The sequence below is a fragment of the Eulemur rufifrons genome, chromosome 15 (assembly GCF_041146395.1).
Source record: "Eulemur rufifrons isolate Redbay chromosome 15, OSU_ERuf_1, whole genome shotgun sequence".
NCBI classification, from domain to species: Eukaryota; Metazoa; Chordata; class Mammalia; order Primates; family Lemuridae; genus Eulemur; species Eulemur rufifrons.
The window spans coordinates 78,988,278-79,013,638 of NC_090997.1; the positions used below are offsets into that span (position 1 = coordinate 78,988,278).

Genomic DNA, 25,361 nt, shown 5'->3' on the forward strand with positions numbered 1-25,361 from the left:
TCTAATTTTGGCTCAGAAAAACCTCCTTTCCTCCCTCCCTTCCTACTCAATGGGTTAAGGATAAACAAATAGACTGAACAGAGAAACTCTGAAATTATTTACAATTTCAGAATTGGTAATCAAAGCAAGAGAGCCACAGTATTCCTAACTACCTGGCTGCACATGCCTGGCACTGAATCTCTGCTACTTACCTATGAACTCGGTTCATTTTAAAACTTCCCATAGTTTCGATTCAAAGGAATCCCTGACCAATACTGCCACCTACTGATGAGTAGGTGAGAAACCAGGATGATCAGTTAGAAAGTGCAAATGGATTTAATGAAAACTAGGACAAACAAACAATGAAAAATCCCATGAAGTCAGTAAAATAAACCGCTTTTCCCAAAGAATTGACATTGAATTGTACAGCAGCATTAAGCAAATATGGGGTAAATGCAAAGAATTACAATGGCCTCTTTCAGAAAAGAGGAAGCATCACAAATATGTTAACTGGGCAACCAGTCTTTTATAAATCCCAACTCTTTCACTTTTCATCAGCAGCTGCCTTAAGAGTTAAAGTGTTTGTGACTCGGAGCAAATATATTTGTTTTTATTTTCTCTCTCACAAAAATAAAAACAAATCTATCCTGAGATTTGAAATTCACAAGGAATAAATAATCACAGCAAAAGTATTTGGATTAATACCAGGACATTTATATTCGAGGCTCTACACTAACAAATTTTCCTCTTTAAAAGTGTAGATTTTTTTTGGTATTTAAATGCAATATTGTTTCAATGTCACTGAACTTGAGTCATGAGTTGTAAGAAGGGCTCAAAATAAAATGACATTTTCATTTTTCTTTACCAAGATCTGGTACTTGTGTCTCTTGTGTTTCCCCACCCCCTCCCAAGTAGGCAGTACGTGTGGTGAAAATTAGTTGACATATGCTTTAGAAAACTTTTTATTTAAATCATCATACTCACTGCTGTCTTTTTTTGAAGTTGCACACTCCTAAAATGTTTTAAGCACTTACTTTTTCTTTTATAATGTTAACTGTTTTCATCACACCATTAATAAAGCATCATTTTGCTAATTGCAAAATTAATACATATTGTCAAAACCAGAAACAGTAAACAGTGTGTTTTGAAATTCCTAATAGAAATTTGCGTAAGGAAAAAACTAAGGAAGGAAAATTTATATCTCCACACGTGTTTCCACTTTAAAAATACAGGAGAAATAGAAGAAATGAAAGAATAGAAATGACTTTTAGCAACAACAAAAACAGTCCATTTGTCAACTAAAAATATTATTAATGAAAAAAGAAAAAGCAAATATAGACTCGTGAACACATAAGATTAAAAGTAATGATTCCAAGAGAAGATAATTTTGAAAAAGGCATTTAATTACAAAATTTCTTTTTAAATAAAAAAGCAATGGCACAAATCACCACAAAATTATTTAAGTGATCATATCCACAGGCTGGTCTTGTAATTATATGCTAAAAATATATGACTGTTCTCATTAACAGCATTTTCTCTCCTAATTAGACTGACATCAAGAGCTGCTGAGAATGTGTAATTTTTCCTAAAGTACTACTAAAAGTATCATAAACACGGTTTGTGCAGTATTCACCTGCATCACCTTTTATTTACTACACTCTAAACTCATAAAATATTTAACATTTCTCTCTTACTTCATTTCTCTTATTTACAGTACAGAGGCTCATCTCTTGTCACAATATGGTGTGTGCATTAAAATCCCTGGGAACAGTACTTTCCACAACATTTTAATAAATTTACTCTGATTAAAATAAGTACACAAAGAAAAGCTTGTTCACATGACCGTGTCATACCCAGAAGAATAACTCTTCCAGGAGACTTATTCAGGAGTTTAAAAAAAAAAAAAATCTCTCTTTAAGTAGAATACATTCTTCAACCATTACTGGATTATGCTATCATGCATATTTATAATGCTCATATGACAACAGGTAAAGCCAGTGATGACTTTTTCAATTCCGTTTGGAAGAGTATAGCATGCACAGAGTGATCTGGCTTTTACTCTCTTTTTATCCATAATCCAGTTATTTCACATGGGTATATTTTATTTATTCTCAGTATATAAGTATCTAATGGTTCAGTAATAACTGGCAGCTTCTGACAGTCCTATTTTCTTGATCGTGGATACAGTTCTGTGCACATATGTCAGATGAACTGAAAAAAAATGCAAATCACCTCATGTGATACAGCAGGAAGAAGCAGAATGTTATTATTTAAACAAATGATTCAAAGAGATGAATACTAACATTCCAGTGATAGGAATACTAGGAAATTAGGTATGTTTTAATATGTGCTGTCTTCATAACTTGCCAGATCTGGTATTTATCTTTTTGGTTAAACAGCAAACCTAACTGGGGGACGGCAGAGGTGAGGAGGAAATAAAGGTGAGGAAGCATGTATTACAGTATATATGATTTCAGGAGAAAAAAGTGAGAAGAGACTATATTTTCATATTAAAAAAAACTGTCACATCTGGACACATTTCACAGAAAATATAAAAATAGCACATAAGTTAATTAAGCCTCTTTCGTCCTACTTCAGAAATATTTTTTTGATAATAATATTAATAATAATTAACATAATTCCGGCAGCAGCATAAATCTACGACTTTTTAAGGCTTGAGAGTGTCACTTTTTAATAGTTGGGTACAGTTGAATGAGAGTCCTGCCATTTCTTTTATTTACACTCTTGACTCAGCAAGAATTATCACAGAAGTCCCCACGGTGGTTATCTGCAGCTTGTTAAGTCTTCTATGATGGCTTTGACTTTATAACCCATTCAGCATTTGGATTGAGCTGATATAAGTCCTTCATGTAAGTGTCATCATCGAGGCAGCGTTCCCCTATTAAAGAGATGTATTGGTTTAATACAGTGGGTAGACTGGGATGCAATTTTAAACTTAAGCCTAATGATTTAACTCTTAAGTCTTAGACTCCACACTACTTCTCATTGTTTCCTGTTTCTCATAATATCATAAGAATCAGCCAAAATATTGCAAAAGTCCATTTGATAGTCTTTCTCTAAATGAACAGGTTTCACATTAATTTAGGAAACTGAAAATAGTTTGTACGATGGGCTTTAAATGGTTTCTTAGAAGTTTATTCAACTTTATTAATCTTGGCAACGGTTTTGAATCCACCTAAAAAACTACACTTAATTTCCAAGATCTAATAGTAAAATGAAGAGTGAAATATATTCATATTTACATAAGCTTAACTAATAGAGTTAACAATTCCAGGTTTCTAGTGGAGTTGTGGTTTATTTAAGAATGAGCCTTCATATTCCTATATTCCACTTTCAATATTTACTAACAGTTTTAAGTCCCAGAAAAAAATTCAATAAAACTGATCTTAAAATTATTTCCAATTACTATTTTGAATTCAACATTATTTCATTTATTTCTTAACGATTTTTCCCTTACCATTTTCAGAGTCAAAAAAAGATAAAAAGTTTCCTTTAAATTTTAACAAAGAGATGAGTAAGACCCACTGATAATTACAAAAGGGCAAAATAAATTATAGAACACAGTTTAAATTACTTCACTTATTCTATTTTCATTTCCTAAATTTCTAGTGTTAATGTGTGTGTGTGAGAGAGAGAGAGAGAGAGAGTATGTGTATAAAATTTAGCAGGAAATCAACTATGGCCAAAATTATTTGTGTTTTTACTAAAAATATCTAACACTGTACCTATGATAAAGTGTTATCTTAGTCTCAAATAAGCCCAACTATTTCCTTTATTATGTGACATGAGTGTACAAAAAAGAAAGAAGTTTCAAAAAACTTGCATCATTAACCATGCTAGAAATTACTCCTATCATATAGGGAACTTGACTTGGCTGAGGTTGAACACAGATGGGCATTTGTACAGAAGGAGCTCAAATAGAGCCTGAAGAGAAAGGTCAGACCATTAAACAAGCCCACAATATCCAGTATCTATAAAGCATGTAACATTTTACTTCTGATTTCCTTTTTTTCCCCTCCAAAGATATAAATAATAATCGCTGGCAATGTCAAATCAGCATATGGAATGCAAAGAGAAAAAAATGCGCTTACCAATATTTCCTCCAATTTCATACAAAAAAACTTCCCCTTTCTTGAGTGTCTGGGCAACCCCACTATTAAGGACAAAACAAACTGATTAGTTGTATCATCAAACAGCTTGCGAGTAAATCACTTTATCGTGCTTGGGAAATTCTGGCTGGTATGGAAAATTCATAACTTAGACACACCGTAATTATCTACACATTTGTATTTTCCCATCTGTTAAATACGCTGAATAGGTAATAAAAGTATCACACCTGTAAATTAAAATAAACAAATGGAATCATATATCTGAAGGCAAAGTGATAAATCAGTATCTAAATTTGGACAATTAAAAAGTTAACATAACATTTAGCTGTCAAATTATTAATATGATTATCTACTATGCATAGGGGCCAAAATGGTCTTCAGAAAACTATAAAAAGAAACGTTTCCAACTTAGTTTTCACATTGTGCTTATTCAATAAGTATTTACCATGGGTTTGCTGTGCTGACACCCTTAATAGCGTGTAAGATGAATGTGAGGAATAAGGCATGCTCTGTGTTGGCTGTTCAAATGAGGGAGGTGCAAACACTGACAGCAGAAGTAAATTATGTTATTACGAAGACTTTACCAAGCAGGTTGTGTTTACAGATTTACACTCTTCAAAGAATAAGCTCTTCTAGAACATTAGGTTCAAACATAAAAATTGGTCAAACTCAGTGGGTGTCAAATCTTTCTGTAAAAGAATCACCTGAGAAACCTGCTAAAAATTCAGATATAGAGCTTTGGAAACTGATTTAATAGGTCTAGGATGAAGCCCAAGAATCCGCTTTCAAATGCTCTATGGTGGATTCTGATGCATGGAAAGGTTTGCGAACCACCACTATAAGGCCCTGAAGACACTCTCTGGAACTGAGAAGAAAAAACCAGGTCTGACTTGTATTCAAGCTGTTAGGAGAAATACGGTTACAATAGCAGCTTTCCTAACCAACCACGGAATGGCTCATCTGGCCATCTCCCCCTTCTCTACCACCCTGTGTCCCTGGCACCCTGGATGCTCAGGGCTGTACATGCCCTCACTCTTAAGTTGCACCTGCAGCACTGCATCCTAGCCAAGAGTCAACTCACTTTGTTTCCAACCAGGTATAGGTTTATTTTTTTAATTTAAATAATTTAATAATGGTTCTTCTTATTTATAACATAGTACATAACCTAATCAACCATGAGTATAAAAAGAGTCGCTGTTTCTGTGAAAACCAAGTTGAACATTTCAGGATAGTTGATTATAAAAAAAAATAGTCAGATATTGCTCTCAGATTGATTCTCAAGAATCTATGTTCTTGTTCCACTTTAAAGAAATCTGAACTGAATTTCCTGGTATATGAAAGCTTTTGCACAATACTAATCAACAAACTCATAAATAAAGAAAAGGCAACAACCCTTTATCAAAGACTGGTGGATGAATGTGCAATTGATTGTACATTTATTTTTCGTCATTCGTGTGTTCATTGGCTCCAGTTGAGAAAGTGGGGGAGAAAAAGAATGGGAGGAAATAGGGTTTCCAACTGCTCCAACACAGGTGGAATACAAATGGGAGAAGCATGGCAATGTGGTAGAAGAAAAAAGATATATATGAACATCTACTGAGGATTTTACTTACTATGTGGCCCAGACAGACAGTGCTCTGTGCTTCTTGGTCATTTTCCTAGTTAATTATCGTAAGACTCTAAGGTAGGTCCTATTGTGGTCCACTCTTACAAATGAGGAACTTGGACTTAAAGCAACCACAAAACTAGCCTAAGGTGAAACAGGAATTGCTAGCTTTTGAATCCACATTGAATGTCTGTCTCTGGCATCCCCAAGCATAAGGAAAAGGAAAAAAAGACGTAAATGGAGAGAGGAGTTTCCCAAACTTCCCTCTAGGTGGAGGAGCACAGAAGGAGAGAGGAGGTAGAAGAAGGAACCCAGAAGGCAGCAAGTGCTTGTTTAATAAAAGCACCACAAGCAGAAAATCCAGATACATGAAGAGCAGTTGTCACAAGCTGATGCTTTCTATAACAATATATCTACTATTGTTTCATGCGATGGCCTAAATATTAATATTAGTCACAGTTGAAGATATGATGCAGCTTCATAGTCACATCTTATATTATCAGCAAATAGAAGAACAAAGGCACAGACTAAATCGAGCACTTGAGTAGTGAGAGTAAATACTGTGTAAGTTAACTGCGCTAGCTTGGAAGATGGAAGAGCTGCTTAAATCTGAAGTCTGGCCAGATCTTCAGGTACACATTCTGGGAGAGGACGGGACTTCATCCCTCGTGGGAAGAATGGCAAAAGCTGGTACCTACGAACTGAAGACGGGGAATAGGGAGGAAGCGGATGGACTCCAGTGAAGCCGAGAGACGCCATAGGGAGCAAAGACACCTGAGAAATTCTACCGCTGCCAGGACTTAATGTCAAGGAACCATCTCATCCCAGACTCTGAACCAGCAGCCCCCAGGTCCATGATACTCTCTAAGACCCTGCCACCAGTGTGGAAAGTGGCAGGGACTGTCTTTGGAGACAGAAACCACAGATTTAGAATTCCAGACCTATGAAACAGGTGTGACCTTACAGATCTCAGTTTTCTTATCAGTAGAAAGTAAGTAATGACAGTACTTACATCAGAGTGTTATTGCAAGGGAAGTTTATGCTGGTTTACTGAAAGCCCAGATATTACCAATAAGCCTCTCTTCCATTTCAACACCATCTGTTAGCTGCACAGACTCATCCCTTCTCCCAATTTACAAACCCTGAGGGAAGGTACTTTAAAATATACGTTTATACTCCTTCTTCCAGTACCTAGCAGAAGGCCTTAAACAGAGTGGAAACATATTAAATACTTGTGATACTGTATTAAAATTGGAGAGGCTTTGGCAGAAAGCTTGATTGAAGCTCCCAAATATTAGAATGAGATTAAATTCAACAAAAGGCCAAAAAGAGAGTATTCATAAAGCAAGATGTCCATGCCTCAGATTTCCCTCTCCTTTTAAATATTTAGATTAGTTTGCTTCCATGAGTGAAAATGGGAGTAGGGAGGGCAGAAAAACATGACTTTAGCTAAAAACAAGAATTCAAAGGGTAAAACCTGAAAATTCAATGTACTTGTTAGAACCTCTAAAATTCAAGGAAAGATACTGCAAGATGTTTTGGAAAGTGCGTGCTCTGGCATAGACAGAGGGAGGCTAACAGCTTTCAAAGGACTCTCCCTGCCCCACCCATCCCAAAATAGAGGTGAAGAACTTGCCCTTAAATGAGGACAGTACGTTCTCCCCTTGGGACTTGAGAGCTTGAGGGACTGGCTGTCCTCTCTCAGTTTTTCATGGAATTTTGTTTTCAAATTTGAGTATTTTTTATTCTGTATATTTCACATATTAAGCTGTGCCTTTTCTTTATTTTAATCCCATTGCATGCTAATTAGTAATTTTCCTTACAGCCTACAAACAGTAGCTAACCTCCAATCAACATATTCTGGAAAGAACACGGAGTGGCCTCCTTTGCCAAGCCCGTCTCAGGCCCACTGAAGGAACGCTCGAGAGCCTGTCTGAATCAGGCTCAACCTGAACACAACTACATCAAATGAACTAAGCTCACTCCAACAGTCTAATTGTTCAGTCTGCTCTGCTATTCTGCTGAGAAGACAAAATTTTTAAGCACTTCATACCACCCCATAGAGAAAGAAAAAGAGGGAGAGGGAGAGAGAGAGAAAGAAAGGAGGAGGGAGAAGAGGAGGAGGAGGGAGAAGAGGAGGAGGAGGGAGAGGAGGAGGAAGAGGGAGAGGAGGAAGAGCAAGTGAGTTATACCATGGAATAATTAACACAAAACAGGCCTCTACCTTTCTTGGCTGAGAAACCTGGCAAGTACATCACTGGCTTTTAGTTCTTCAGTTAGCTGTATTGCCATGGAAACTTTCGAAAGATGGGGAGCTTGCACTCGAATCACTCCCTGAGGAACGTCAGCCTGCAAAGCAATAATGACACTGGAACAAAGCTGGCAGCAGCTGGAACATGTAACTCTGTACAATGCATTATATGGCAAGTGTGCTTAACTACTATGCATTTTACTTCACTACATAAAAACCTTAACTACTGTATAATGTAATTTGCTAAATTACATCAAACCTCAAATATCCTCTTAATGGTGATAGGGGAACTTTATAATGCCTGTGTAGTAATGCTTAATTATTTTTAAAGATGTAAAGAATGACAGCAATAACCATTACTGCCATATTAAGTGCTGATTTCTGAGTATTACCTACTAGAGGGTGCTTCTTCATGTAGCAATTTATGAAATTGAAGCAGGGAAGTTACTTTGTGCACATTTTAAAAAATCTTCCTGCACATTCACAAAATTTCACAAAAATTTTTTGTCCCAGAGTGTTTAAAAAAAAAAAAAAAAGAAACATACTTTCCTAATCTATTTGCATTGTGTCTGCTCCCCATTTGGTTAATGAGCTTACACTTTTGACTATATACTTTGAACTTACAATGACCGATTCTAAGCCCGTTGCCCATGGAGGTGAAGAATATTTTATGAATTTGCGGATATCAGTGAAAGTTTATGAGGTTTGTAATATCTAAACGTGAGCTATAGCATTAAAAATATTAAGCTTAACTAATTCCTAAATGGTTCTGATAAAACAAATACTAATTTATTATTTATAACCATATGTCTTAGATCTTAGAACAAACAGTATACACAAATCATGTTTTACGACAATGCTTTAAATACTACAAATACGTTGTTCAATTGAACTAAAATTTACTAAGTATCTACTGAGTACCAGATATTGTACTAGGTCTACTTACCGAGTAGATAAATAAGACACAAATCCTTTATTGCATAATATTATTTTTGTGCCTAAAATATGTCTTTTTTTTTTTTAAATGTACATGGTCTTGAATTGCTCTTGATTTTTAAACATCAAACACAGATATACCACAGATGCCATTAATGTGCTTTCTTTCAAAGTTCAACAAAAATAATATCCCTTTAGAATCAGGCTGCATAAAACTGTAGGTGTCCCCAAAAGATTTAATATTGCTTCTCAGTAATATCAGAGACTGAGTGTCAGAATAACAAAGAAAAGAAGCAACACTATATAAGACTGTATTAAGACTGTGCAGTGAGCACAGGATTGGGTCGTCCATTGACCACCGCGAGCCCTGTGAACATAGCAGAGAGGGGCTGACCGCCAGCCTCAGAAACCCCACCCCCCTCACCTGAACACTCAGTGGAGGCCACAGCACACACTTACTCCAAATCTAGACAAAGACAGTCTTCTGGGGCTTCCCAAGGGTGATCCTGCTGGGTGAGGAACTGTGGTCGTAGTGTCCTCACCTAACATCCCTTCCAGGGAGTGATGTTCAACTCAATCCTTAAAGGACACCCTAACTCCAACCTCCCAATTCCAAACCCCCAATTCCAACCCTGCTCAGACCCCTCGATTCCTGTTCAATTTCTCTATCCAGCCTGGCCCCTTAGCTTGGTTCTTTGACTTCTACTTTCTGGGTCACATAGTTTGTCCTGATACCTTAGTCTAGTCTAGGGCTTTGACCTTGACCTTGACCTTGACCTTGCTCCTAGGATCCCAGCACAGTTTACCTTTTTCTTTGATTCTGTGACAGGTTTTATACTCATTTGTAACACTTTGGAAAATACAATGCTTCTTACAACGGATGGTGCATTTCATGTGGTAGTGTTACCTTTTTCCTTTCAAAAAAGTTATTAAATCAATGGTGTAACTAAAAACCCAGGGGCTATGTAATGTAAACTACTATATGAACTTTCCTTTTGGGTTTGATCTCTAGCTTATTTCCTATGGTGGCCCTTCTACCTGCTGGTATGGGCTCACCTGTTTCCTCATAAATGGTAAAAAAAAAAAAAAAAAAATAAGCTGAGACTCTGACACTTTAATGTTACAGTGAAAACTGTAACAGCAACATTTGAAGCACTGAGACTATGCTCATAAAACCCCTTTTTACTCAGTAAGGGCTACAATATTGGCAACTTTGGATTCTGTTTATTGTCATCATCATCATCATTAGTATTATTTTGTGGAGGGACCTGAATGGCAGGCCAGGGTTTACAGATAACCATATGCTTTATGCTGATGTTAAAAAGTTAGGAAATCCTAGGTCAAGTCATAGTGTCAAATATCCTTACACATAAGTTTTGTTTGATGGCAGTAATAGTGACAAAAATTGTTCCTATAATTACATCTTGCCCAGCCCTAGAATTCAAAAAGGCAGCCAAATCTATGCTGACATTTAAAGTAAGATGATATGATTAGGTTTTTATATATAGAAGGTCCACGACAAATGAGTTATAAAACCAGAATGATCCAGAAAAATAATGTACTACCATAGAGAGCTCAGGGAGATGCCAACCTTAGTCTGCTCCCTGCCCTTCCCCCCACTATTCCTTGTGGCACCTTCTACTGTTTAGATTAAGAAAAGGCCAAATTTTGCTATGAACACCCTACACTTCACCCTACATCTCTGTGTATGTCCTACTCCCCTTCTGAAACATCTCTCTGCTATCCATTTTTCAAAGCCCAGCTCAAATACCTCATGGAATCTTCCATGATCTTCAGGGTGAAAAGGAATTTCTTTGTTCCACTGAATCTGCTGTATGATGGGGTCCTAATATATGACACCTGTATTCTAGTTACATGACACATGTCTGTAGCCACCCATCAAGGTTACTGATTAAATGAATCACTGAGAAATATTTTTTTACTAGAAATGATACATTAATGACAGAAACATTTCTCTAAAATAAAGTATATCAACATACATTTCCGTAATGGCAAAAAAATAATCTTAGGAACACGTCTAAAAGAAACAAATTGCTTCTATTTACCACATGTTATTCCCTCTACTGTCAAGACAAGACAGGAATTGCCGGGCGAGGTGGCTCACACCTGTAATCCTAGCACTCTGGGAGGCCGAGGTGGGTGGATCATTTGAGCTCAGGAGTTCGAGACCAGCCTGAGCAAGAGCGAGATCCCGTCTCTACTAAAAATAAAAAGAAATTAGCTGGACAACTAAAAATATAGAAAACAATTAGCTGGGCATAGTGGCGCATGCCTGTAGTCCCAGCTACTCAGGAGGCTGAGGCAGGAGGATTGCTTGAGCCCAGGAGGTTGGTGTGAGCAAGGCTGATGCCACAGCACTCTAGCCTGGGCAACAGAGTAAGACTCTGCCTCAAAAAAGAAAAGAAAAGAAAAGAAAAAGAAAATTCATTAAAAAAAAAAAAGTTGTTTCTGGAAAGTTTTTGCTGGGTATCTTGACAAGGAAGGCCAAACCAATATTTTTACATAAAGATGATAAACAATAAATTGATGCCCGAGATCTCATTTATATGGTATATGACAACCACTATTAAGCTCTAGAATCATGCTGTATCAAACACTGAAGCTATTAGTATACTAATTACATTGAGCTGCCAAGCTTTGAAAGACATAACACGCCTGATCATTAAGCCAAACAGTCTGTTCTTAACTTGAGCCATAATAATAGCCGAGTCTGTGCTCAGTATAATCTTTGTAACCTATTTCACATTTTTTGGTTTAACAGCTGTGACTCTGTGTCCTACATTTTGCGGGGGGGCAGTGGTACTTGTGAACTGAAGTTATGTGCTGTACAGCAGGGCTGGAGAAGAGTAGTATTTGACTAATATACCATTACAGTTTAGTCACAGAGGATTTTACAACTTCAAGAGTGTTAATTTCTTATGCATGCAAAATTATTGTAATAGAGAAAATGATCTCATATGGTCCGCACATGCTTTACATATTAAAGTATATTTTTTTAAATCTGACTTTATTTATTATCTGATTAAATAATTTTAGTTTTTTCCTATAAAGTGTGTATAAACACTGCATTGCTCATATTTTTACATTCTAAAGATTAGAAATTTAATGTCAGAACTTTAGAACAGACATTAATTTCTTTTGCTTTTTCATTAAAAGCTAATTTAAATGTAAAGCTGACATTTTTAATGCTACAGAAAACCCTTTTATCTTCAAAAGGGCAAATTGGAAATACAGCTTTTTCTAAAAGGCAGCCAGATATAACACATAGTTTAGAAAATTAAACAAGGACATTTTAGCAAGGTATCTTAAACTGAAATGGCACATTCATCACTCTAGTCTGAACTGACAATACTGGGAGGTGGTGATATAGAAGGAATTCTCTACTATCTTCAACTGTCTGTGTTCTGATTATAATTGGGTCTTTGTTATCCAAATGCCTTAAACTTATTATCTAAGTCACAGACTGAAAGAATTTTAAAGAAGGGCCTTCAATAACTTCCATAGTTAATAACCATTTAATTTTAAATAAAATAAGTTCTGATATTTTTTCTTTTAATATGCTATTTTTTTACACACTATAAAAAAATCAGAGAATGTCATAAAAAGAAATAAGATTTTGTGCTTGACATTGTAATTTGATTTTCCACATGGGTCCCTAAGTAAATCCAGACACTGTTTCCAGACCTGAAGCAGATGCTTGAAAGGATACCTGGGACAATGGTCTGGAGTGAGAGCTGTTAAGTGAAACCAGAGATGCGATTCTAAATTCGAGTTGTAGCTAAAGGCATGTAACCCTGGCCACAGCTGACTCAGCATCTAACCCGCACTGCTACCAATTCCAGGATTCTTCTGGTGGCAGCAACAGGTTTCTTTTTCATGTCCAAAGCCCTAAACCTGAAAATGTCACAAGATCATTCAGGAACTTTTAGCAAGTCACGTAAGCTCTCTAAACCTCGTGTTCCTCCATTATAAATTAAGGATGTGGCACTAGGTCATCCCAAGTTAACACTGAAGTTCACCCTACGAGAGATACCGTCTCCTTGACCAGTGAGGCCAGATGTGGTGAGCAGCGTGGCATGTTTCACAAAGTCTCACAGAGCCCCACACTGAGCCCTCACACCCTCATAAATGTACAGCTTCCCTTGGAGAGGTGAGCTTGACGGGCAGAAGAAAGATCATACAAATCTAAGTCACAATGACCTTGAAGCCTGGAGGATTCAGCAATTCACAACTAAGTGCTCATCAAAGCTGCCCCTACATCGTTATTAGGCAGAGATGCAGTGTGGGGTAATTGGGGGAAAATGATGGGATATCTGGGATTTCCTTAAACATACTAAATGGAAAAAAAAAAAAGGTGTGGGAGACAGGATGGAATGAGATCAGAAAAATGTGTCTGATTGTTGGCAATGAAGGTTTGTGGGGGGTTGTACACTATTCTTTCAACTTTTGTGTGTGTTAAAAAAATTCTGTGAAAAAATTAAATACTTGTGTTCACTGACATATACATACACACCAAATAGGGGTGGGGGCCCTACCCCACCATTTTATAAAAGAAAGTGAAGCCAAGAGAAATAAAAATGACTTGTCATACTCATTAATGGCAGGGCTAGGTTTATGTCCTCAAGCCACATGACTTCTGGGTGTGTGTGGGGGGTGTGTGTGTGTGTGTGAGAGAGAGAGAGAGAGAGAGAGAAAGAGAGATTCTAACAAGTTAAAACCTAACAAAAAATAATCATTTTAATGGTCTAAAATTTTGTTATTTTTTTCCCCAATTGTTTCTTCCTACTATAATTAATAGATAAGACTTATTAGTACTTAAGAACATCCACATTGGGACTGAACAATTAACATGCTGTAGTCATTAAAAAATTTGTCTTATTAGGTAAATTAATTATGTCCTGCAACCTGGCTCACACTATTAATTTACCTAGTCAAGCAAGTCTTAATAATATGAATTTTTGATTATATATATAGTTAGCTCTAATAGCACACAGAGTGTTTTAAAAAATATTACCTTAATGAATTTTCATAATGTATAAACTCTGTTTTTCACCCTCCAATCCCTGGCAATCTGGCTTTTTCCATCAACAACCACTAACCATGCTTTGGAGAAGGTCATAAAGTGAACTTCAAATGCAAAAACCTTTATCTATCGTCAACCTCACCCAGCATCTCTGCAGCATTTAATACTATTAACTAAGCTCTCTTACTTACTTGTCTCTTCCTGCCTGGGCTTCCAAGACACTACACATGCTTCAACTTCCTCTTACTTCCTATTATTTCTTAGCCTCTCCAATGGCCCACTACTTATGTATCGGTATCCCCCAAAGATCTGTCTTTGCCTTTTTATTTCTTACACTCCCCACCTTCAACTACAATCTCCATGCTTATCCCAAAGGTGCACCTCCAACCCTGGATGCTCCTTGAGCCTCAAGCCCAAGGAGCCAACTCTGACACAGGCATGTTAACCCAAAATGTCAAAAACTGACTCTTTATTTCAAGTCTGCTCCTTTTGCTTGATGATTTACTTTGATGATAAAGTCACCCAGGTCAAGTCATTCTAGATTCCTCCTTCTTCCCCACTGCTCACATCCAATCACTGTCCACATCTTGTGTGTCCTACTGGGTCACATATTCTAAACCTTTTTCCTTTCCCCCCGTTGCTCTGGTCCAGGACTGTTTTAAACGATATGTATAAAATATATTTTATCACAGCAATAATCCATATTCATTGTATTACCACCCTGGTAAACCCAGGGTTTTGGTATCTATCCTTTTTAGAGTTTGCCTGTCATCCATGGGGAAATAGAAGATAATAGTAAAGACTCCATGAAGTTAAAGTCATATTGATTTTGTTTCAAATTCTGGGTCCACCCCTTCCTATCTAGATAACTTTAAGTAAGATTGCCAATTCCCACTTTTCTCATCTGAAAAAAATTAGACAATAATATACTCCAACTAGATTACCATGAATATTAAAAGAGATAATGTTTGTGAAATGATTAGCACCATGCCTGACCTCTGGAAAGCATTTGAAAAAATCATAGTTATTATTACTCCTTACAAATACAGCAATATACTATTCACTGATTTGGAACTTCTGTTTTCACATAGTTTTATATTATGGGTATCTTTTCATGTCAAAATATATACTCGTACATTTTCATGGTATTTAACTATATAGATATCTCATAACATATTTAACTAGCCACCTCTATTCTTTTGGATTTTTTTCTAATTTTTGCTAGTATAAAGGAAATGGCAATAAACTTAACCATAAATATTTGCATGCTCATCTTATTATTCCCTTTGAATGAATTTCTGAGTCCAGTGAGGACCATGTTTTCAGGCCTTTGCCACATGCCAACTGTTCTCTGGAGAGATTCCAATTGATATAATCCCAACAACAATGAAATTACCCAGTGTCTCCAACCTAACCTCCTATCTTACAATCCTCCAATCTGACTGTTCTAAAATGCAAATATATAATATGTAACTCCTGAAATCACAGCCTTTCAGCAGTTCCCTGCCGTACACAGAATAGAAGCTTTGCTTTTTCTTTTCTTTTTTTTTTTTTTTGAGACAGAGTCTCACTTTGTTGCCCAGGCTAGAGTGAGTGCCGTGGCGTCAGCCTAGCTCACAGCAACCTCAAACTCCTGAGCTCAAGGGATCCTCCTGTCTCAGCCTCCCGAGTAGTTGGGACTACAGGCATGCGCCACCATGCCCGGCTAATTTTTTCTATATATATTTTTAGCTGTCCATATAATTTCTTTCTATTTTTAGTAGAGATGGGGTCTCGCTCTTGCTCAGGCTGGAGAAGCTTTGCTTTTTCTTAAACCCCATTCCTGCTTCCCCTCCGCCCCTTTCTCTCTACACACCTCACAGGCCGGTCAGTGTGACCCAATTTTCCCTCCAAACACCCTCAAATATCTCCCCTTAGAGATCTAATAGACATCTCACACTCAACAGTTGCCAAATTGAAATCGTGACCTTCTCTATCTGGCAATTCCATCCTTCCAATTTCTCAGGCCCAAAACCCTCAAGTCACTTTTGACTTCTTTATTTCTCTTACAACTCACATCTTTTCCATCAAGAAATCCCAATGGCTCTAACTTGAAAAGAATTACCCAGAATCCAACCACTTCTCTACTTCCAATGCTGATAAGCTGGTCTGAGCCACCATCATTTCTTGTCTGCCTTATAAGAACCTCCCAAATAGTCTCCCTATTTCTATCTTTGCTCCCCTGTAATCTATTCTCAACACAGTTACAGCCCAAAGGATCGTTTTAAAACAGGGTATAGGTTTTCAAGCCTTTGCTTCGAACCCCCACGTCACTCAAGGTAAATCCAAATTCCCAAAGATGGTCTACGAGGCCCTACGTGATTTGGTCCCATTGCCCCTCTGACCTCATCTCACACTGTCTTCCTCTTGTGGCTTCACTCCAGCCACATTCACTCCTTCCTAGTCCTCAAATACCCTCAGCAAGTCCCTGCCTTAAGGCTTTTGCACACACTGTTCTTTCTGCCTGGAATGAGCTTCCTGAGACATACACACAGCTCAACTCCCTGCCCTCCTTCATATCTTTGCTGGAATGAATGACACCCAGACTACCCAACCTCATAGTGCAAGAGGTTCCTCCTCTCCATTCCCCTTTTTCTGCTCTGTTTTTATTACTTTTAGACCACTGACCAAACACTAACACATTATGTAATTTACTTCCTATTTTTATTTTCATTTGTAGAATTCAAGCTCTAGAAGAACAGCAATCTTTGTATGTTTTGTTCAATAATGTATTTCAAGTGCTGAAGAACAATGCCTGGCACACAGTAGGCACACATCAGGTAACTGTTTATCAAGTGAATAAAATATCCCAGGCAGTTTCATGCCCTATATTTCACGCTGCATATCCAAATGATTTGCAGGGAGAGTCAAGAAAGGAAAGCAATAAAGGCAGAATGAAGGAGGGCGAATGGCTTCTAGCAAGGTAGACGGCCCCTGCTCCGGCCAAAGGGAACAGCTGCTACTCAAATCCACAGGATTGTTACCCGGCTGGAAAGTAGCCCCCGCTACTGCCAGGGGGTGAGGGCTGCACCTACATCCACGTGTCATTAAGCCGGTGGTCCAAACTCTTACATTTAATCTTTCAGTTTTAGAATTCTGGCAGTTGTCAGATGTAAGCAACGGGCAAAAAACTGATTACGACCACATCCATCCACAGCATTTGAACTTATCTTGAACTTTTATGTGCTGTTCTGTAATTGTTTTCAATGCACATTTATGTATATGTATATTTATTCTCCCTAACAAAATGACACCAACTTGAAAACAAAATTCTGGAAATTGATTAAAAATTTTTTAACTAAAATGACAGGCCAAATGGGCCTCCGCTGTGGGCTGTGATGTCAAAGAGCTCGCACTGCAGGTTAGGCTAGATCTCTCTCCTCTAGGGATACCTGAGTAACACAGACTTGTCTTTCACATCGCGTGACTCGCCAGTGAAGCATCTCCGATGCCACTTCCTGTGTCATAGCCCACAGCACCCTGGGCAGTTTCCAGTCACACACCTCTGGCATCTCCAAGCTACGCCCCTTCTACAATAGTGCCGAGATAATTCTCAGACCAGCTTATGCCTAATTAACCCACAGTGCAAACTAAAGACATCCGAGTTAATGCTGTTTTTTTTATAAATGACAAAATTACTTAAATATTCCATCTCCAAAAAGTAACCTTTTAATTTTTATCTAAAGAGTTATTAGTAAACATATACACTACACATGGCTCTTTGAATAGATACTGACCTTCAGAGTGCCATGGATAAATGGCTCATAAAAAAAGATAAGGCCATAAAGTCTCAAGTTAATCTGAATAAGAGGGGCTACAAAACAGACGATATTCACATATTTACAAGGGTTTAAGAAGTGATAGAACATTCTAAAGTTAACAAAAAATGACATCTCAAAAAAAAAAATCCTTTCTAGCCATATGATAATATTAAGCCCTTTGTCAAAAAATATAAATATTATTTACAATTTCCCTTTATTAAATTTTCTGTTTTTAAAGATACTTTAAAATCGATTTAAAATTTTATAATGCCAAGAAAGTATTATTTTTTAAGAGTGAAAACTATCAATACAGGAGAAAAAATTATTTTTATAATTACAGGATCCCTAAGCAAACCAAAGCAGAAATATCAGACAAAGGCTGATATCTGCATTTTCACATGATTCCACAAGATGTCAGCATGTAACTGAACAACTTCAACAGCGGTGGTGGTGGGGAGGGGGTGTATTCACTTAAACAGAACAATAGAAACCCTTTCGTTTCATGATCTTACACTAGAGCTTTAGTAACTCACTTCCTGAATGTATTTTCATGTGTATTTCAATATTGTAAATCCAGTTCTTAATATATTCTTACAGTAGTTTGTAAATACTGATATTTAGATATTTATTTTTTGAAACATCTTAATTTTCTTTTTCCTAACACAACTCTCCCTAAATCCTTCTGATCCAGTTAAGAACCTTCAAATACTTATTGAAGTCCAGGAATGATCCTAGGCACACACAACCATTAGCTTATTTGCCTGTCTGGGTTAGTTATTTTTTGCCCATTTTACAGATAAGAAAATTTAAGGAAAAAGATCTGTGGTTCACACACAAGGAATTCTTTACTCACTACACATTACACATTGAGTGGGCAACTAGAGTCTCTGCAGAAGTCGTGTGTGTGTGTGTGTGTGTGTGTGTGTATGTTCAGACAGTTCTGTCTTGTTATCTTCCTTTGTTCCCCATTAACAACTCACATACTGAGTCACCCATACCTACCCCAACTGTTAATACTGATATTACCAAGTGATAGAGATTGCTATTGAGATTGTTATTGTTATTGATGTCTTTCACTTACAAGTAGTACCACCATCTAGAAAGTGCTAGAAAGTCATACTATAAAAACATACAAAAAAATTGGGGGGACATTAAAAAAATACTAAAGTCTGAATCAATGCATATGTGCAAAATTTTCTTACATCATTTGTATTCTTATCTTGCTTTTCATATTTTTCTCGGTCATAAGCCATTTTCTTCAGCAGTTTCTTCATGGCTTTTTTATCCTTTTTATGATTTTCAGTGTTTTGCTTCCTCACTTGGTTGACAATAAACTTGGGAATCTACAGAGAAAACAAATTAAGTTTGGGGCGAAAAATTAATGGCATCATTTTAAACTACAGGAATAATTATCTTTATTTCTGAAATTTCGAGAAGAGTAAAGGGTTTGTCTTTTTGATAAGAGACTGCCACATTACATGTACTATGCATTAAATCTGTGAAAAGAAAATGTATATTATTCATTTAGCGGGTGTACAGAGCAGCCACGTGATATAATTTACCACCCACTGCGTACGGTTCCAAAAGAGGCTTTGTGAAGTTCAAGGACATGGTGGCCATCTTCCATGCCATGGACGTCCAGACTGGAGACCCCCTGAGGTGACTGGCAGTAGAGGCCACCACCTCGGCAGGCCTTCCCTTTTGCAGCCACCTATCGACAGCCCTGCTAGCTAACCCGCAGTCCCTTTCTAACAACCAGCTACCCTCTGCTGTCACAAGAGGCAGAACAACTCCCTAAGAAACAAGAGCTGACAGGTAGCTAGGCAAGAATCCAGGAAAAATCTATCCTAAGAAATCACATTAGCAATAACAAAATATTTTAGGTTGCCAAAATGTAACCATGAGATAAGTTGGCAATTCAAAAATAGAGATTTAATAAATGGACATTAATTTAAAAAAAAAACTACATTTGAAATCATTTGCATCAGTTGCCTTTTCATAGGATATAAAAATAAAGACTTCAGAATCTAGATATCACTGCTCTTTTTAACAAATTAATATTTGGAGATTCTTCAAATAAGAGATTAAAGTATTTAATATTATAATTTTGCTTGGAATTTCTTTAGGTCATTTTTCTAAATGTCTATAAGATGCCTCTTTGCAAAATTATAAATTCCACTGGAAAACGAGAACTTAATCAACTAAGCCTCTCCTCCACCACCATGTTCTGATTATCTGTCAAAACTCAAGCTCAAAATAAGGGTAAAACAGAAGAAACCATTGTCAGCAATCAGGGTACAAAATGTATGCAGCTCTTTAAATAAAGAGTCTATGAAAAATAACTGTGAATGATCAGAAGCCAAGACTGCATGAGCTTTTAAAAAGGCAACAGACCTAAATACTGAAAAAAGAGAAAATGGACAAAAGTAAATAAATAAGGAGTACTTCATACAAGGCATGTTTTCTTGACATAATTTGATTTAAAAAAAAAAAAATTTACAGGCCCTACCTTACCTATGTGAGTAAAACACCCTTAATATTTCTACACTCACAAATTTCAAATGCAATTTAATAAACCTGGTAACAGACGTGCAATGTGTTTTCTAAATCATTAAGAAAAAAAGCACAGTACATTTTTATATCAGCTTTATAAAATTATGTTCAAAATCATTATAAACAATTATGTCAAGAAATTATAGGATTGTTAAGAGTTTAAAAATATAGACTTACCGTCCACAGAAGTTTTTGATACTTAATCAACAAGTGCATGATATTTGCTGTTCCAGCGGCCATTACAAATTCTTGCGGTTCACTGGACTTCAAACCCAACGCATTACACATAAAGAGATTAGGGGCCATGACCATTGCTACGTTCTTGACAGTCATTTTATTCTTCTCTTTATTATCTATTACTCTTTGGAGAAATTCAAGCAGGGCCTGAAACAGAAATGCCTCTTTGAGATTTGTGTTGTACATGAAGATAAGAGATTAAAGCCCTAGCACAGAGAATTTTTATTTCATTTAAAAAATAAGTTGTGCATAACCACAGTTGGCCAGCTACATCCAACAGGACTTGTTATCAAAGTTTCTCCATTTGGTTGGTGCACCCTGAGATGGTGCTGTGCTTCCAATGAGGACCACGGCACCGGGGAGTGAAGCAGAGAGGGCACACATCTGAACTAGGTTGCAGGGAGAGGAGTGGAGTGTCAGATGTCAGACCTCTTGCCTACAGGAGCCATGGAGCACTGAAAAGTAGTTTAAAATATCATACAAACACACTGTATGTTTGTACTTTTCTCAGGACGTAATATACTTTTCAGAAAGTGCTGTACTTTTCTCTGTAGAGATTAAACAAAGAAAAAAAGAATGCCCTTGAAAAGACTCATTCAACCTCCATTTCATTTGCTTAAAGCACTCAGGAGTTGGCTGGCATGGAACCTAAAAAGAATGAGCCGGTGCAGTTGCGTACACCTGTAATCCCCGGGAATCAGGAGGCTGAGGCAGGAGGATCACTTGAGCCCAGGAGTTCGAGGCCAGCTTGGACAACATGTGAGACCCCACCTCTACAAAAAATAATAACAAATTAAAAAAAATTTTTTAAATGAATATTGTTACAGGCAGGGAGGATAAATGAGAGATCAAAGAGAAAAGACTTTTTAAAAAATGAGTGAAGGAATGAATGAAAAGGCACTTTTTATCAGAACAGGCTCGATTATGCTCTGGTTGATGCCACCTGCTTCCACCTCTATGGCAGATACTCACCAACCTCGGAGGCCACCCTCTACAGAAGCCACAGAGACCCTACTCCGAAAGGGTTTAAGGCTTCCAGGTACTCTTTTGGTTATTACTTAAATTAATTTGGTCTAGAACACTAACAAAAACTGCACAGGTATTCAGTGTTCTCTCTGGGTGAGAGAGTATATTCAGCACATTATAGAGATTATCTTACTTAATCCTTACTGGAGGCAGATGCTATAATCACCCCATTTTACAGATGAGAAAACAATGTTTTAGAGAAGGTAAGTAACTCACTGGAGGTCACAGAGCTAGCCAATGGTGGGAAAGGAATTTAACTGCAGGTCTGTCTGGCTTTTGTTTCTAAACTCATTAACTACCATAACAATCACGTTTTCTTATTTAAAAAATCCTATCTGAAAAAGGCCAAATATACTACACCAAAATAGAAAAAAGGAAAATCCAACAGCATCTATTTTTCAAAGAATTTCAGAAAAAGGACAATTCCTCTAAGCGCTACCAGGTTGATCTTGAATCAAATTTAGCTGCTATATAGACCTCGAAAATTTGAAACAAACTAAAGACAGAGCCTTAATATCTAACAATGAGATTTATGTATCTAATTTCTGGTACAGTGCTCAGAAAGTTAAATTGTAATCCAAGCATAAAGTTATATAAAAACAACACGTTCTCAAATGAGGACAAAAGATTAATTGGTGAAGTTTGAAAAAAATATTTAATTTTGTTCCACAGAGACCAAAATAATTGTTCAGGGACCAGTGTATCTCTTTCTTTATGAGCATAAATTACAGAGATTAGGTAATAAACCATTTTTATTATGGTGTGCATATGCAATAAGGTTATTCAAAATATTACTATCAGAATATAGAGCAACAGAAAGAGAGTGGATATGAAATTAATAAGATGTTAGCCTAGCTCTTGCTGAAAGAACTGCATTATTTTCTCTTCATCTGAACTGTAAGAACTTCTCATATTAAAAAAACGTGTTTACTTTATCGCCAGCCAGCCCGGTGGTGTAGACGTATCACTGGACCCAGTGGAAAATCCAGGCTTGACTCCCAGCATAGTCAGTTACTTATTAGCTATGTGTAATCTTAGGGTAAATCTTTTCATACCTTTGTTCTTTAAAGTTTTCTCATTTGTAAAATGGGAATACTAATCTCCTAGCCTGTGAAGTCTGAGACAATGTATATAATGAACTACTTAAAACTACAAAAAGGATAAATGTCAGTAATTATATTAATATGGATCTTCTCTTGATATCTTAAAATCAGTCTTCATTATTTCTCCAAGTCAAAGGTAGGTACCATCATTGGTCCAAATGTATAAGAATCCAAAGTAAAAAAATAATTCTGGTTAAGCAGCTTGTCCAAAGACACCTGTCACTTTACTCTCAGGCCAGGAGGTGGTATTTATTATGGTGCCTCCTAAATCCTACTTGGGCTTGCCATAGAAATATTCTACACAAGTCATACATCTGATTCTGTCCTCCCACATGGCAACCGAAGGGAGTGGTGCTAGCACTGGATAAATTGGGGAACTTTGCGTCAGGCTTCCTAAAATTATATTAGGATGGAGTTTCCCTTCTCTTTTATAGAACTAAATTTAAGGTTTATTCTTTGTACATATGGCATTCTTCTTACAATGTTTCTATTATTAAAATTCTTGTTTGAGACCTTCATCAGAGCTGGCTAATTAAGTCACTAAAGCTTACGTAAGTAAAATTACTTGTTTCCATCTCCCAGTTTTTGACCAAAAAAAAAAAGGTATTTCTCCCCTTAATTACAAAATTATGCTTCCAGTAATATCACATGCAAAAAAAATTGCTCTAAAATTTTAAAAATATATTTTTAAACAGTTTTTTAGAAGAACATGCCTGGGACTTGGAGGCAAAGTCCAAGGAAGAGTTCTAGACCAGCCTGGCCCAACAGCAACCATATTGGAATAAGTGTTTCCGCTTACAATGATGTGAACTCATCTGAAGACAGGTATATTTTAAGTAAATCATGTATCTTTCAATTCCCATCATGTACTGCTCATTCACAGGGCTGTCACCCAAACAAGAACCTTCATGTGAGTCAGAAAAAGATGTTCCTTCCTCTTTCCAGGTAGTTGAAGCCCTACTGTCAAGAGCATGGCTGGCAAGCAGAGAATAGATTGGATGATCAGCCCCACCTTGTCCTGGGCCATGTGTCCCTGTTTCAGCCACAATCTAGACAACCTTACACAGCACCCTGGGTCAATGTTTGAATGTAACCCTTTCTGGAATTGGCCTTTGTCTCAAAAACAAATCAAAACAAAACGTAATGCTGCCTTCTGGGTTATTCATTTGACAACCAGTGAAGCAAAAGATTTTTTTCCGACTTAGTAAAGGGAATAACTCTTTGGAAGTTCTCCTGTAGCGGATGTGGCACTTTGCCTCCAGTAATCCCCATAAGCTGCTTCGTCCAGAAAAGTTGAGTATTAATATTCATTCCATGGGCATTAAAGAACTATCACTCATGTAGTTACAATTCAAAGAGTTTTAATGAGTTGCAGGAAAAACTTTCCAAGATTTACCAATTGGTGGTTTTGTTTTCTTGACTTGAAATGTCTTGTCCTGAGATTTCATTTTAAACAGAAAGAAATGTAGGCGGTACAGAGGCAAGGGCCCCACCCTACCTATTTTTTTAAAAAAAAAAGTTTTAAGGCAATGGCAAAATGTAAGATAAATACTTTTCTAAATTAGGTATTAATTCTTTTCCTTTTTCTTTTATAAAAGTTTATAATTAAACCTTTACAACTAGTCTATAAACTCCTGCCATTAAGAAAAATAAATCAGTGAGCAACAATCCACTGATTATGATAGCCCTCTGATAACACCTACCATAAACAGTATTAAATCATATAAATATTAGAACAAATCACTCCAAAATGATGATATAAATCAGAAACTGAGGATAAGCCCTTAGAGAAATAATTGGAATTTGTTTGAGTTGGTCTATCTTTTGACTAACAAACATTTCAAATCACCATTATGACTTATTTCAAACTCTACCACTTTGAACTACCGACAACTGTAATATCTTTAGGCAGCAGTGGGTTTATGTTTAATGAGCCTTAGGATTTTTGGTTTAGACATTTATATTTCACCTTACTAACACATGTTGATTAAATAAAATTTGGAAAATGCAGAAAAATAGAAGAAGAAAATTAAAAAGCAACCATGTTGCCATTAACCAACAAACCTCAACCATCTGCTTTGGAAGAAGAAATGCTATACTAAAAATTTAAAACACAGAAAAAAACCAGTAATATTAATAACATAACAACCCAGTAAATAAATTAATAAGGAATCAAAGACATGCTCTCACCCTCTGTCCTTAAAAGTAAGCTTCTTCTTTGTAGACTTTTATTAACATCCCCAAGATAAACATCATCTTGTTTTGCCACAAATAGAGGAAATTACCCTCCTTAGTTCTTGGGGATATTTAATGTAAATGAACTGAGCTGACCTTCAGTGTGTCCCTGTTTGCATCAGGTAGGAGGATGACAAGAAGGTTCAAAGCCTGTAGTTGTTGCTTCCTGGTTGGAAGACCTGCAGACAGATTAAATAAATCTGAACTCTTTTCTTTACTGAGCATTTTCCTTTACTTTCTTTCTTCATTTTTTAAGAAAAAAGTTATCTGGCATAAACATTATCATAAAATGTAAGACACAACGACTGAGCAGCAAGCCTTGTTGAGAGTGTGTTTGTGGGAGAGCCGTAGAAGCAGCTGCTAAGAGCTTCCTCTCTCTCAGAATGCTCACTTCCAACTGTGATCATCTGACGAGCGGCCTTATGTTTGCAGACACACAACAGGGCTTTAGAAATAATTTT

General features: G+C 36.8%; 1 protein-coding gene across 1 annotated transcript in view; it reads right to left on the bottom strand.

Annotated features, from left to right (window-relative positions):
* Nucleotides 1-742: 742 nt before the first annotated feature.
* ARHGAP18 (Rho GTPase activating protein 18) overlaps nucleotides 743-25,361 on the bottom strand; it is a 121,119-nt gene continuing 96,500 nt past the window's right edge. The window contains exons 10-15 of the mRNA XM_069488196.1: nucleotides 24,997-25,079; nucleotides 20,477-20,683; nucleotides 18,949-19,089; nucleotides 7,940-8,064; nucleotides 4,092-4,153; nucleotides 743-2,878 (exon numbers count right to left, since the gene is read on the bottom strand). Of these exons, the coding sequence (XP_069344297.1) occupies nucleotides 2,787-2,878; nucleotides 4,092-4,153; nucleotides 7,940-8,064; nucleotides 18,949-19,089; nucleotides 20,477-20,683; nucleotides 24,997-25,079 (710 nt within the window). The 3' untranslated portion in view covers nucleotides 743-2,786. The remainder of the gene's footprint in view (nucleotides 2,879-4,091; nucleotides 4,154-7,939; nucleotides 8,065-18,948; nucleotides 19,090-20,476; nucleotides 20,684-24,996; nucleotides 25,080-25,361) is intronic.